The sequence below is a fragment of the Hipposideros armiger genome, unplaced genomic scaffold, assembly GCF_001890085.2.
Source record: "Hipposideros armiger isolate ML-2016 unplaced genomic scaffold, ASM189008v1 scaffold_133, whole genome shotgun sequence".
Lineage (NCBI taxonomy): Eukaryota > Metazoa > Chordata > Mammalia > Chiroptera > Hipposideridae > Hipposideros > Hipposideros armiger.
In genome coordinates this window covers 1,159,264-1,171,689 of record NW_017731483.1, presented here as the reverse complement: position 1 = coordinate 1,171,689, position 12,426 = coordinate 1,159,264, and the positions used below count along the sequence as shown (strand labels likewise).

The 12,426-nt window shown below is 48.8% G+C and overlaps 1 protein-coding gene across 3 annotated transcripts in view; it reads left to right on the top strand.

Annotated features, from left to right (window-relative positions):
* COL15A1 (collagen type XV alpha 1 chain) overlaps positions 1–12,426 on the top strand; it is a 102,424-nt gene that overhangs the window by 32,820 nt on the left and 57,178 nt on the right. For all 3 annotated transcript variants that reach the window (XM_019649467.1, XM_019649469.1, XM_019649468.1), the window contains 4 exons: positions 960–1,507; positions 2,849–2,923; positions 4,514–4,594; positions 10,400–10,547. In XM_019649467.1, coding sequence (XP_019505012.1) covers positions 960–1,507; positions 2,849–2,923; positions 4,514–4,594; positions 10,400–10,547 — 852 coding nt within the window. The remainder of the gene's footprint in view (positions 1–959; positions 1,508–2,848; positions 2,924–4,513; positions 4,595–10,399; positions 10,548–12,426) is intronic.

Sequence of the window (12,426 nt, the reverse complement as noted above, 5' to 3'; positions counted from 1 at the left end):
CCCACATGAAAGAGTTTAGAGCAGAGCTTGGTACAGGGAGAGCTCAGGGAATGTCAGTGATGACCGATGATGATGACAATTATGCAAATTTCAATTGTCCCAAGGCCTAGGAATACTTCACTTTGTCCCAGCTGCTTCTCTCTTCTGCCCCAGGCACTTAAACAGTAGACCTCATACAAAACAAAACAAAACAAAACAAAACAAAAAACAAAACAAAACAAAACACAAAACACCTACCCAGCTCTACAGAAAGAAATGGGGTGAAAACCTCCAAGTTGATGGGGAACATTATGTATCCTGGGAATATTCTAGGAAATATTGTTAAATGTTTTCAAACTGCAGGTCATGACCCATTAGTGGGTAATGAAATCAATTTAGGAGGTTGTTTCCAGCATGTTTTTAATAAAATACAAGAGAGAAGGAATAATTAAATAGGAAGGAAAATATCAGAGGGCCTGGTGAGTATTAGAAATAAATAATAGTCTTATGAAACATTTATTGCAGTGCTACAGATATATATTTAAACATACATATTGGGTTGCCATGTAAATGCATTGCTGATTGCGAGGTCGTTGTCAAAAAAGTTTGAAAACAATAATTAAGAAAATACAATGGGACTAAAATGTACGAACGGCCAGTTATAGAATTAGTCATGGGGATGTCAAGTGCAGCATAGGGAATATAGTCAATAATATCGTAGTAACTATATGTATGGTATCAGATGGCTGCCACATTTATCATGGTGATCACTTCGTAAGGTATGTGAATGTCTAATCACTATGCTGTATACCTGAAACTAATAGGACAGTGTATGTCAACTATAATTTAAAAAATTTTTCAATAAAAGGAAAACAAAAAGTCGAGTGTGGTCCTGAGGGATCTCATTTCATTTGTGACTTTTCATAGACTTTTCAGTAGAATGTATGTGTGAAGCATGGCCTTTCTCTCCCTCCCTGCAGAATCAGCTTCCCAGAGCCCCCTGGACCTCACGGAGCTCATCGGTGTCCCTCTGCCCTCATCCGTGTCCTTTGTCACAGGCTATGGTGGCTTCCCAGCCTACAGCTTTGGGCCTGGTGCTAACGTGGGCCGCCCGGCCAGGACCCTCATCCCACCCACCTTCTTCTGGGACTTTGCCATCAGTGTCACGGTGAAGCCCAGCAGCCCCCAAGGCGGCGTGCTCTTTGCCATCACAGATGCCTTCCAGAAGGTCATCTACCTGGGCCTGCGGCTCTCCCGTGTGGAGGACGGCCGCCAGCGGGTCATCCTCTACTACACAGAGCCTGGCTCCCGAGTGTCCCAGGAAGCTGCTGCCTTCTCGGTGCCTGTGATGACCCACAGGTGGAACCGCTTTACTGTGATCGTCCAGGGGGAGGAAGTGACCCTTTTCGTGGACTGCAAGGAGCTTGGCCACACCCCCTTTCAGCGGTCCTCCCAGGCCTTGGCTTTGGAGTCCAGTGCGGGAATCTTCGTGGGCAATGCAGGAGCCACGGGGCTAGAGAGATTCACTGTGAGTCTAAGCCCTGCAGATCAAGGGGGTCGCTGGACACAGACAGACTCACCGTGCAACAAATGCGAGCAACTATTCTTGTTAGGATTTTATCCTTGTGTCCTCAAAAGAGGCATGCATGTGTGGTGGGAAGAACCCTAGGCCCGGAATCCAAAACCCAGATTCCAGTCCCACATTTTCAATATAGCCCTGTGGTTTTAGACAGCACCTCGGTTTTCTGATCCTCTCTGTTTTCTTATCTGTAAGTGGGGAGAAGAAAACCTATGCCATCAGGTTGTAGAGTCAAGTGAGATAGCCAGTGTGAAAGCCCTTTGTGCGTTGTTTTAAAGCATTCTATAAAGAGTAAGGTTTGCTATACCTTTCACTGATTTTATCTTTGGTTATGGGTGGCAGATGCATGTAAGTAATTTCTGCAAAGATAGAATAAGCTAGAATGCCTGAGGGAGAGAGTTTCTTTCTCCTTTAGGACAATGTGCCCTGAAAAAAAAATATCAGAAAACTGACTTTACTATCAAAATGGGCTTTTATGAACAAGCCATTCTAAAGAAAATCCCTAAGTTATTGTAGTTATTCATTTAGTCAGCACCTGTCCTTACTTTGTGCTTACTGATACAAGACAGTATTGTGGTGTAGAGTTTGGGTTTCTTTGTGTGTTTTTTTAGCTGAGCCATCCTGCCACCTTTTGGCAGCTCAGTGGCAGCTCAGCTCGGGCTGGGCGTCGAACTGCTGTTGCTCAGAGCTCAAACTCTTGAGCGAGCTCTTAACCAAGTGAGCCACTGGCTGGCCCCTGGGTTTGTCTGTAATACACTGGAAGACTGAGGATTTAAGACATTAAAATCCAATTAACATTTGTAAGATGCTTCCTCTGGGTGTGTCCTGGAGAGTGAGCTGTGAGGTGTGAGCAGAGGGAGTGAGAGTGGAGGCAGCAAGGCTGGCTGGCAGCTCTTCTCCGGATGAGGCCTTCCAGCTGAAAAGCTTCCAGCTACTGGGGAAGGACACTTTCTGGGAGAGGGGAGACATGCATATTAGTGCCTCCCCATGAGCTGGGGACCTAGGGACCAGTTAGGGGCTGTTGTGTTAGTCTGCGCTTTCAACACAATGCTCCCCAAGGGCCTCTCTGACGAGTGGGGCTCACACTACCTTGGCTCAAGCAGAATCCCCCCTAAAGGAGAGCAGGCCAAGAGGTGGCATGGTTTACTTGTCACGGCTAACAGGCAGCACATTATTCCAACACCCGTCCTCTCTTTGGTTCTTCCCCCATACAAAGACAGTCCTGTTTCCCCTGGAGGTCGTGCTGTAGATGTGCAGGCTGTGGCTTCTGATCCCTCTGCTTCCCCCCAGGGTTCCATACAGCAGCTCACCATCCACCCTGACCCCAGGACTCCTGAGGAGCTGTGTGAAGCCGAAGAGACCTCGGTAAGTCCTTCACCACCCCACCCCACCCCACCCCACCGTCCCCACAGTGGGCCCCCACAGCCTCAGCAGCCAGTCGGCCAGAGAAAGGCAGGGGGCCCAAGCAATTCTTCATCCCCAACGTCATGGAATCTCTAACATCTCTGCCCTTGGCAAGTGCTGCCTCAAGTCCTATTTTGGGCATCCTAGCTTTATTTTATTATTTTTAAGAACTTCAGCCATCTCTTTGGTGGGTGTGGGGGAGATGCGTTTCTTCCCAAGGTGTTAGGTTCTTCCACTGCTGTGGCAGTCAGTGGCCTGGTTTTCAGACTTCCTGTCAAGAAAGGGTGTCAGGATTCTAAAATCGAAGCTAAAACTCTTAAGACATCTTGGGTGTAAATTCCTATAAAAAAAGTGAACTTAAATTTAGCTTTTATGCTTGGCAAATGAATCAGTTCCTAAGTTGGAAGTGGGATGGTGGACAGGAAAGAAAAGATGGGTCCTTTCCCCTTCCTACCTCCCCCTCTTCTTTTCACCCTCCTTGCTTCCAGGATTTACAGAGCCACCTGCCAGGTGACAGACCTGGGGAAATGCTGGAGATAAAGGCATAAACCAGGGACTGTGTTCATCCTCAGGCTGCTCACACACACATACACACCCAGATTCTGACCGCGCAGAGTGTGATTGGTCCTCACTAAAACTTTATGGTTTGGGTGGGGGCAAGAGGTGTGAGAGGAATAACCTGAAGCAGGTCAGGGAGGTGTCAATGCCTGACCAAGGACAAGTGAGTGTTGGTCAGATGAAGAGGAAAAGGCATTCCAGGTGGAAGCCATAGCATGATGCAAGATGTCAGAGAAAAGCAGAGCGTGGGCATAGCCCTTGAACTTCTGTTCCTCTTTGGGTGTTGTTGACCCCCAAACAAAACATAAGTTGATTTCATTCATTTAGTAAAACCTGCTGGCGATTCAGTCGGAAAGCCCCTCCCAGGTAGAATTTGGCTCTGTCAGAATGTTTGCCCTCCTTGACGCTGCAACCTGGGCCTGACATCCTTGTGAAGCCGAGAGGAGGGAAACCTTACGTGTATTTGTTCTTTCATCTCTGCGTTGCTGTTAATGCTAAAAAAGTAGGAAAAACCCAAGAGCCCACAGTAAAGGACTGTTTACAAAATCATGGCAAAATCAAAGGCCCTTGGCTGCCATTAGAAGCCTAATTATGATTAGGTCGCAACAGGATGACATACTTCCAGTGTGACAGACATGCAAAGATTTTGGGAGTGCCTTTTGACGGAGATTGAAGGGAACCTAGACAAAATGAAAGTAGGTATGTTAGACTAAATTGATTGTATTTTTGTGTGTGTTTGAGCAATAAAATGTAGAAAGAACCAAAAAAAAATTGTCAAGCATATGCACTGTATATGTGCTCTCTCTTTAATCCCATTCCCTGTCTCTGTTCATCTCTCTCTGGCGTGCCTGCGTGCGAGGACATACACACACACACACACACACACACACACACACACACACACACACACCATTCCTCTATAGGAGGCAGTTTCTCTGACTTTCTCAGTTGTTAACATCTCCCCCCTATCTGGCATCATTTGTCTCCACACAGGCATCAGGAGAGACCAGTGGACTTCAAGAGACAGACGAAGTTGCAGAGATCTTAGAAGCCGACATCTACACTCAAGCCCCGGTGAGTACTGGGTGCCATGTCATGTCATCCTCGTCAGCTTTGAGGGGGCTGAGAGATTGGAGAGTGCCCAGAGCCCCAGGTCTGACATCTCCATTCCAGATCTGTTCTCAGGCTTGAATCATTGGCTCATCTGGGGAGGGCAGGAAAGTACCAGCCAACAGGCATTTTGCAAAATCCCCAGTGCAAGGTAACACCAGTTACCTGGGTGCCACCCTGTGCTGTGGCCATCAGAGGGCTGTCCAAAGGCAAATGTTGTGCTCTGCTGCCTCCCAGCTCTGTGACCTTGGGTAGCTTGCTCAGCCTCTTTGAGCCTCAGCTCCTCTTCTACAAAACAGTAATAAGAGCCCTATTTTGAGGGGTTATTCAGAGGGTTAGATGAGACAGGGCAGGGCTAGGTCTCAGACCTGTGCCTGGCACGAGGGAATGTGGGCTGGAAGGGTGGCTACTGTAATATTTGCTCGGGACTCTGGCTGTGAGAAGGAAGTCAGGGCCCCCACTCCTGCGAGTTGCAAAGTACTCCTAGGAACTCACTTCTGGCCCCATGGGAAAGTCAGCCATCCTCCCAGAGGCGCCGGCCTCCTCTCTCCTGGGAATGCACCCTGTGGCCGAGACAAGGAAGTGGTGTCGAAAGCACTGAGTCAGACTGTGGAGACACCAAGGAGCCTGTTTTAATGAAAACAGCCAGCAGTGTCTGAGTCATAGAATGCAGAGGTTCCAGCAGTCTCTTGGACTGGCATGGCTCACTCTATGAACTCATCTCTGACAGAAGAGCAGAGAGATAGAAATAAGGCAGAGGCCACTGGTGACAGGGTTATGGGTGAGGAAGAACAGGACCGTAGTCTGGTAGTGCTGGAGGGACTTAAGGGTCACATCTTTCTGAACAGAGGTGTACAGAAAGCTGCCCTTGGTACAGATGGGCAAGCTGAGGCCCAGTGAGGGGAAGAGACTGGCTCTAGGTTGCAGGAGCAGAGCTAGGGCTAGAGCACAGGTCCCCTGATGCCCTAGCCAGGGTTCAGGCATGACCCTGAGCTGCTGGCCTTGGCCTTGTTGCAGAAGTTTATCCCCAGGACCACAATCAGTTCTTGGGCAGCTTGGCTAGAAGTCACGGGTCCAAGGTGGCTAACTGGGCGGTGACTACTCTAAGCAGTGTTGCAATCCTGTGTGCCCGTCAACCCTTGGCCACTCTATCAGCATATCCAGGCCACAGAGTGGTGGTTTTTTGGGCCTTCTAGACTGATGCTGGCCCTCAGTGCACCAGTTCACAGCTCGTAGTGAGGCCGACTCAGGCAGAGACGCCAGTAACCTGAAGTGGCCCTGGGAGAGGGACAGGAAAGGGGATCAGGTGATAATCATGGGGGTGAGGCCTAATCAGGGAGGGCTTTCTGGTGGAGGGGGCATTGGCGCCAAGCAGCTTTGGACAGAAGTAGAGAAATGATAGGAATAGGAAGAGGACCAGCATTTATTGATACCCACTGTGTGTCTGGTGCTTTGTATATATGACTTAAGTTAATCCTTACAACAACACTGCAAGGGAGATGACCATGGATGGACACTCAGGAAGACAGAGTGACTTTGCCAGGGTCACACGGGGATGGAGTCAGGACCCGAGCCCGGGCCTCCTCCCCTGGGCCAGGGCATTGCAGTGCAGGGCGTATGTGGGTGTGAGCTGCAGCCAGGAATGGGTACAGAATAAATCCCCTAAGTGTCTGGAGAAGTGAAAAAAGTGATGGACTCGGTATCCTCTGGGCACCCCAGTCTCTTTCCTTTCTATATTCCCCAGCCTACTCTCCTCAGTCATTTTAGGAGATCTGGTACAGACCATAGTCCCACCAAGTGTGAGTTCAACTCTGCCACTTACTGGTTGTTGCCTTGGAGCCAGTAACTTCACCTCCCAGAGCCTCAGTTTCCTCCTCAGTTAGAATCGAGCGGACCTGCCTTACAGGGTTAGTGTGAGAGTTGGATGAATTGACCCGTGTGAAACACGTGGGTTGTGCGAGGTGTGGGCAGCTTTTAGTGAACGTTTGTGGTTGTTACTATTGACCATAGGTTATTGTGAGGATTAAGGTGATTTGTTCGAGTGCCCATTCCTCTTGGGGCCTCCTCTCCACCACCTGCTTTCTGGTTGGCTGGTGGCTGGGGCTGTCATTGGGCATGCCAGACCCCTGTGGCTGCCCTCCGTCCTTAAGAGATCCCCCCCTCACCCTGCCTCACCCCAGGCTGTGGCTCTGAGCCTGGGGCCTGGAGCTGCAGGTCCTGATGCTGACTTTGATATCAGAATCCCTTCCACGTGCTTCGGCAGAGCACTGCCTTCCTTTAGCCTTCTTTGCAGGGCGGTCTTTCCCATTCATTCCACAGAGGAGGCACTGAGGCATAGAAGAGTGAAGACTTTTGTCCAAGGCTGCCCAGCTAGGAGGTGGCAGAGCCAGGTCTGCAGCAAAACCAGGGCACTGTCAGTCATGTCATCCAGGAGCTGGGACTTCCTGTTTCACCGTCTCCTAGAAGGGTTCCAGGGCTCCCCTCCCTGGCCACCCCTCCAGGACAGGGGAATTCCCTCTTAACTCTCAAACTTTCCCCTCCCCTGTCTGCCTGGCTTCTCTCTTGGGATGAATCTTGCTTCCCTGTCCTTGTTCTTTCCAACTGCCACCCTTCAAGATATAAGCCATGACCAGCGAACTGAATCATGGACTGCCTGAGCCTTCAGGGACTTAAAAAGCCAGCCCCTCCTCACCTCTTTCCCCATTTAGGGTAGGAGAACCTGCTACCCCACTCTTCCCCCTGCTAAGTCAGCTTCTGCTGACACGCCTTTCCATTTCTGGAAAGTTCTGTCTTATGCTGAGTTAGAATTAATATTCCTATGGTTCTCAGCCCTGGCCGTGCATCAAAGTTGTGTGTGTATGTGGGTGGTGGCGGCGGCGGGGAGAATGCGTTTAAAAAAAGACTCCTGCCTGGGCTGCATACCTGGACGTTCAGGCTCAGTAGGTCTGGAGCGGAGTCTAAGAACCTGCACTTACAAAAAAGCTCTGTAGGTGATTCTGATCCACAGTCAGCATCTCCCTTCCAGACACACCGAAATGCTCACAGTTCCCCGAACACACTGAGAACTTTCACCCCTTGTCCATGCCTTGTTCCTGGGTTCTGTTTGCCAAGAAGGCCCTTCCCTGCTCCCACTTTGTAGCCAATTCCCGCTTATGTTTCCGGATCCACTTCACAGCCCCTCAACTGAGGCCACTGCCAGCCCCCCTTTCCGTACTTGGCTCTCACTTCTGCTATCCCACATGTCACATTCAATCACAGTGAGTTGTGTCTGCGTCTGTGTCTGCGTCTGCGTCTCCCCCACAGTCCCACGTTTTAAGGACAGACACCCTGTCTTATTTATTCATTTCTGTACCCCCGGGGATCAGCCAAAGGCCTAGCACACAGAAGGGCCTCAGGAAATATATATTGAATGAGAGTGTGGGCTCGGCAAATCGCCACACTTAAAAAAAAAGTCTTAAGACTCAACATTGCTGTTTTGTCACAGGAATGTTAATACTAACTCATAAAAACCCATCCACACTAATCCAGAAAAACCAGCGGCCACCTGTGGGAGGCAGGACACCTGACTGATCACCGAGGGTCAGCTGACCAGGTTCCAGCTCTGTCCTTGAACCAGGGGGCTTGTGTCTGCCTTGTTTGGAGTTTGCCAAAAGAGGTTGTTGCCCAACAGATTGGAGTCAATGATTTCATGTAGCTCAACCTTTGCCACCTTGAATTACAGGGCTCAGCCCACCCTTACCTTGCTGTCTTGTGTTTCCCTCACGCTCACCTGCTCTACCTGCCTTGTGTCAAAGCCCAAGTCCCTTATAAAGCAACTTCACTTGCAGCCACTAGCAGCCTTGCTCCAGGCTAGAGATAGGCTTTCTTGAGACCATCAGGGAATCCTGATGGAGTGGCTTCCCCACTGGACCCTGGCAGGGAGATGAATACTGACTGTGATGGGGTCCTTACTGCCCTGCTAGGCCACCATCCATCTGGGGAGTGATGGGGAACTCCTACTTGGCCTTCACAGCCTGTCCTGGGGTGCTCCCTGCTCTCTGTCCCCACCACACTGCCTGGTTCCTGCCTCACTTGGCTTCTTTAGTGCAACTTCCTGGTCTTCTGCGCTAACCTCAACTCCCCAAATCTTTGTTCTCATTGACACCAGGGTGAACTCCCCTGCCCACACCACTACCCAGACTAATACACCACAGATGCCCCAGGTCTGAGGCTAGACTTCTCACCAAAGAACCAGCCCCCTCCCTCTCTCTGCCTCCTGGCTCTATTCCCCTGCTTCCAACCTCAAACCCTCACCAAGTGTTGGTCATCAGGCCCTGACAATGCTGTGTCCTTCCTCACCTCAAAGCCTCCCTCTAGCACCGTTTTCTGAAACTGCTCATTTTTCAAGGCCCAACTGCTTGAAGCCTTCCAATCTTGCCTCTACCCTGGAGAGTCTATAGTACAATAGACTATATCTGGTTTTTTTAGTACAAAAATATACTACATTGATTATTTTAAAAAAACTGCAAGTGCAGATAAATAAAAAGATAAAACAACCATCTTTAATACCAACACCCAGAGATCATCACTATTGAGGTGTTGGTCTTTCTCAAACTTTGGAATTCTAATGATGTCGATGACAGCTACCCTTGATGGGCTCATCCTATGGTCCTGTGCTGAGCACCTTCATGCATTCGATGCCTTGGCAGTAGTTATCATTGGCCCCATTTTGCAGAGGTGGAAGCTGAGGCTCAGCGAGGTTATACGACTTGCCCAACAAAACATAGCTATTAAGTGGAGAGCTGGGATTTGGCCCAAATTTGATTGTCAGAACTGAGCCATTAAATCCTAAGTGATGGGGCCTGTAAGAATCCTCTGTGTTCTGATGGTTCAGAAATTAATTGTTTATATACTAGATTCTGACATTAAAGAAATAACTGACTGCTGTTAGTCAGGGTAAGTAAGTGATGGCTACAGTCACAAAGTAACCCTGAAATCTGAGTGTCTTATCTGTTTCTCGTTTTTACCACACATCCGACAGTGGTCAGCAGGACCCTGCCATTCAACCCCCAGCCCCAGTCCCTTGAGCTCAGAAAGTGATGAGACTATTTGAACACTGACAAACCCTGGGCCTCAGGAGCTGCTGCCTGATCCTGGGTCTGGGGATGGTGTCACGCCCTGTGCTGCCCACCCATCAGGATTCCTGCCTAGACCTCTGACCTGCTCTGTGTTTCCAGCTGTTGGGGTTTTACATTTGTTTGTTTTTCCCTAGTAAAGTTGGCTTAAGATATTGACTGGCTTTGGCAAAGCCACCCAGAGAAGCTGAAGTTTCCTAGAAATGAAACCATACATAGCTCTTATTTTCAGAGGCATTGATGACCAGCGTACACCTGGGACTAGATTTACACCGCGATTACTGAGTGCAGACTGCGTCATTCATTTGTTCATTCATTCATTCATTCATTCCCTCATCTAACAGGTCTTTGTTGAGCACCTCCTCTGTGCTGACTGGGGATACAGGGATACAGAAATGGGATCTCTGTGCTCAGAGATTAGCAGAGCCTCGCTGTAAACTGAACAGAATTCAATAACTCCTAGCATGTACCTTTATCAGGCCCTGGGAGGTTCAGTGATTGCCCCAGGTATATAGCAGGCAGGTCTAGGCTTTCTGCTTTCTGGGTTCATTCAGCACTTTGTAGATATATTTTTTTCTCCAATGATATTCACTGCCATTTTTAATGCTTTCCTGCCAACTAAATCCTTATGGGTCTCATTTTTTTCTCCCTTCAGTTTAAAGAAGCAAAAGTTGAACCCATGAGCATACCTGCAACTCCATCCCCTTCCTCTGAGGATGCAGAGCTTTCTGGTGAGCCTGTACCTGAGGGGACCCTGGAAACCACCAACCTGAGCGTCGTCCTGCACAGCAGCCCTGAGCAAGGCAAGTCCTCAGTGTGCCTTCACACACGGTGGTTCTTTACTGAGTGATGACTATATGCCCAGCCTGGTGACATATGGAAATAGAGCATCTCATTTAACCTTCCCCTCAGCCCCTTGAGAAAGGAATTATAATAGTCAAATTTGACAGACAAGATGGGGAAATCAAATTCACCCAGCGGAGGCTCTCTGGCTTGTAATTGGCAGAGCTGTCTTTTAATCTTGGATACCTGAACTTTCAATCCCTAGACTTCACCCCTCCAGAAGGGTCTGAGATTTGACAGAAAAGCTTATAATAATTGTTGCTGCTTATTAAATAGTACCTACTATGTGCCAATATGCACATATTTCATCTCCAATCCCAACCACACACCTTCTAGTTACTATTAGTCAGTATTTTACAGTTGGAAAAACTGATGCTTGCAAAGGTAAGTGACGTGCCCATAATCACACAGGTAGTGGGTGATGGAATAGAGCCAGTGCCCAGGCCTGACTCCAGAATCCCCATTCTCCCTAGCCTCAGACACAAACTCCTCAACATTCAGAGGATCAAGCCATCTAAGCTCCCGTGTGGCACACGTGGGAAAACTAACTGATGGCCAGAGAGAGGCAGTCACCCAGGAGGTCAGTGGCAGGCCCTGTGGGCTGTGCTGGCCTCGATTCCCATCCAGGGCTCTGGTCCCTACCCAGCCAAACGGAGGAGCACTGGCAAAAACCCTGACATGATCCCCCAGGCAGCAGGTTGACATGTGCCCAAGGCCTGAGATCAGCCTGCATTTTCTGCCCTTTATCAAAGGGTAACAATTTCAGGCCAAGTTACAGCCAATGCCAGAACACCGAAGTTTAGGTACAAGGTCAAAAAACAACCCAAGGTGCCCACAGTAGGGATTGGTTGGGCAAATTGTGTTTCATTCATATGTGCAGCCCTGAAAATGCTTCTTTTGAATGTGTGTTATTTGTATCTATTTATATATAGCCATATAGAGCAATGTGTGTGTGTGTGTGTGTGTGTGTGTGTTGTGTGTGTGTCTGTGTCTGTGTGTGTTGTGTTAGGATATTATACAACAAAATGCTATGAGTAGTTATCTCTGGGTGGTAGGATTGTGGGTGGTTTTCATTTGCTTTTTTTAGTTCTATAGTTTACATGTCTTTTACAATCATATATGTCATTGTTCTTTTTACTTCTGCCATTAGTACATGAACATTATTTTAACAATTAAACTTGGGAAGTCTGTGGGTGAGAGAAGGTAGGCAGTACTGCATAGAAAAAAAATAAAAATATGATAATTTAATAAAATTAGAATTCAGCCAAGGAGTCAGGGTGTGGAAAGACTGGCGCACGGAGCAGACAGTTTGGATGGAAGCCCCACTTTGTCACCTATTCGCTGTTGGTTCCTGGGGCAAGTTGCTTAACTTTTCCAAGCTTGAGATTCTTGAATGGTCCCCTGGGAGTGTTCATAATCCCTGCCTCCAGGGTGGAGGAGAGGATGTGGAAGTGGTTTATGAATTGCAAATGCTCTTCTCCTGGGTGGAATTAGGATCTCTGAGGAGGAGGCAGAGGCTGCAGGGCCTGGGGTGAGGGCCTCTCCTAGACTGAGGGGTGAGTTCAAAGTAGGTGAGAGCCAAATACAGACTGGGGCCCAGATCCAAGCCCAGCTCGCCTGTTCCCTGGCATCAGCCGGACTCCTTCTCTGGCAGGCAAAAGGCCAAATGAAAACAACCGAGCTGGCTGAAATGATCCCGTTCTTCCTGTTGGGTAAATAGCTCAGATGGTGTGGAAAAGGGGCCTGAACCCCGAGCTCCATCCCTGGCTAGGGAAAGCCACCTAATAGCTTTATTCCAAGTTTCCCTGACACCATCTTGCCCCCAGCACACGCCACCTC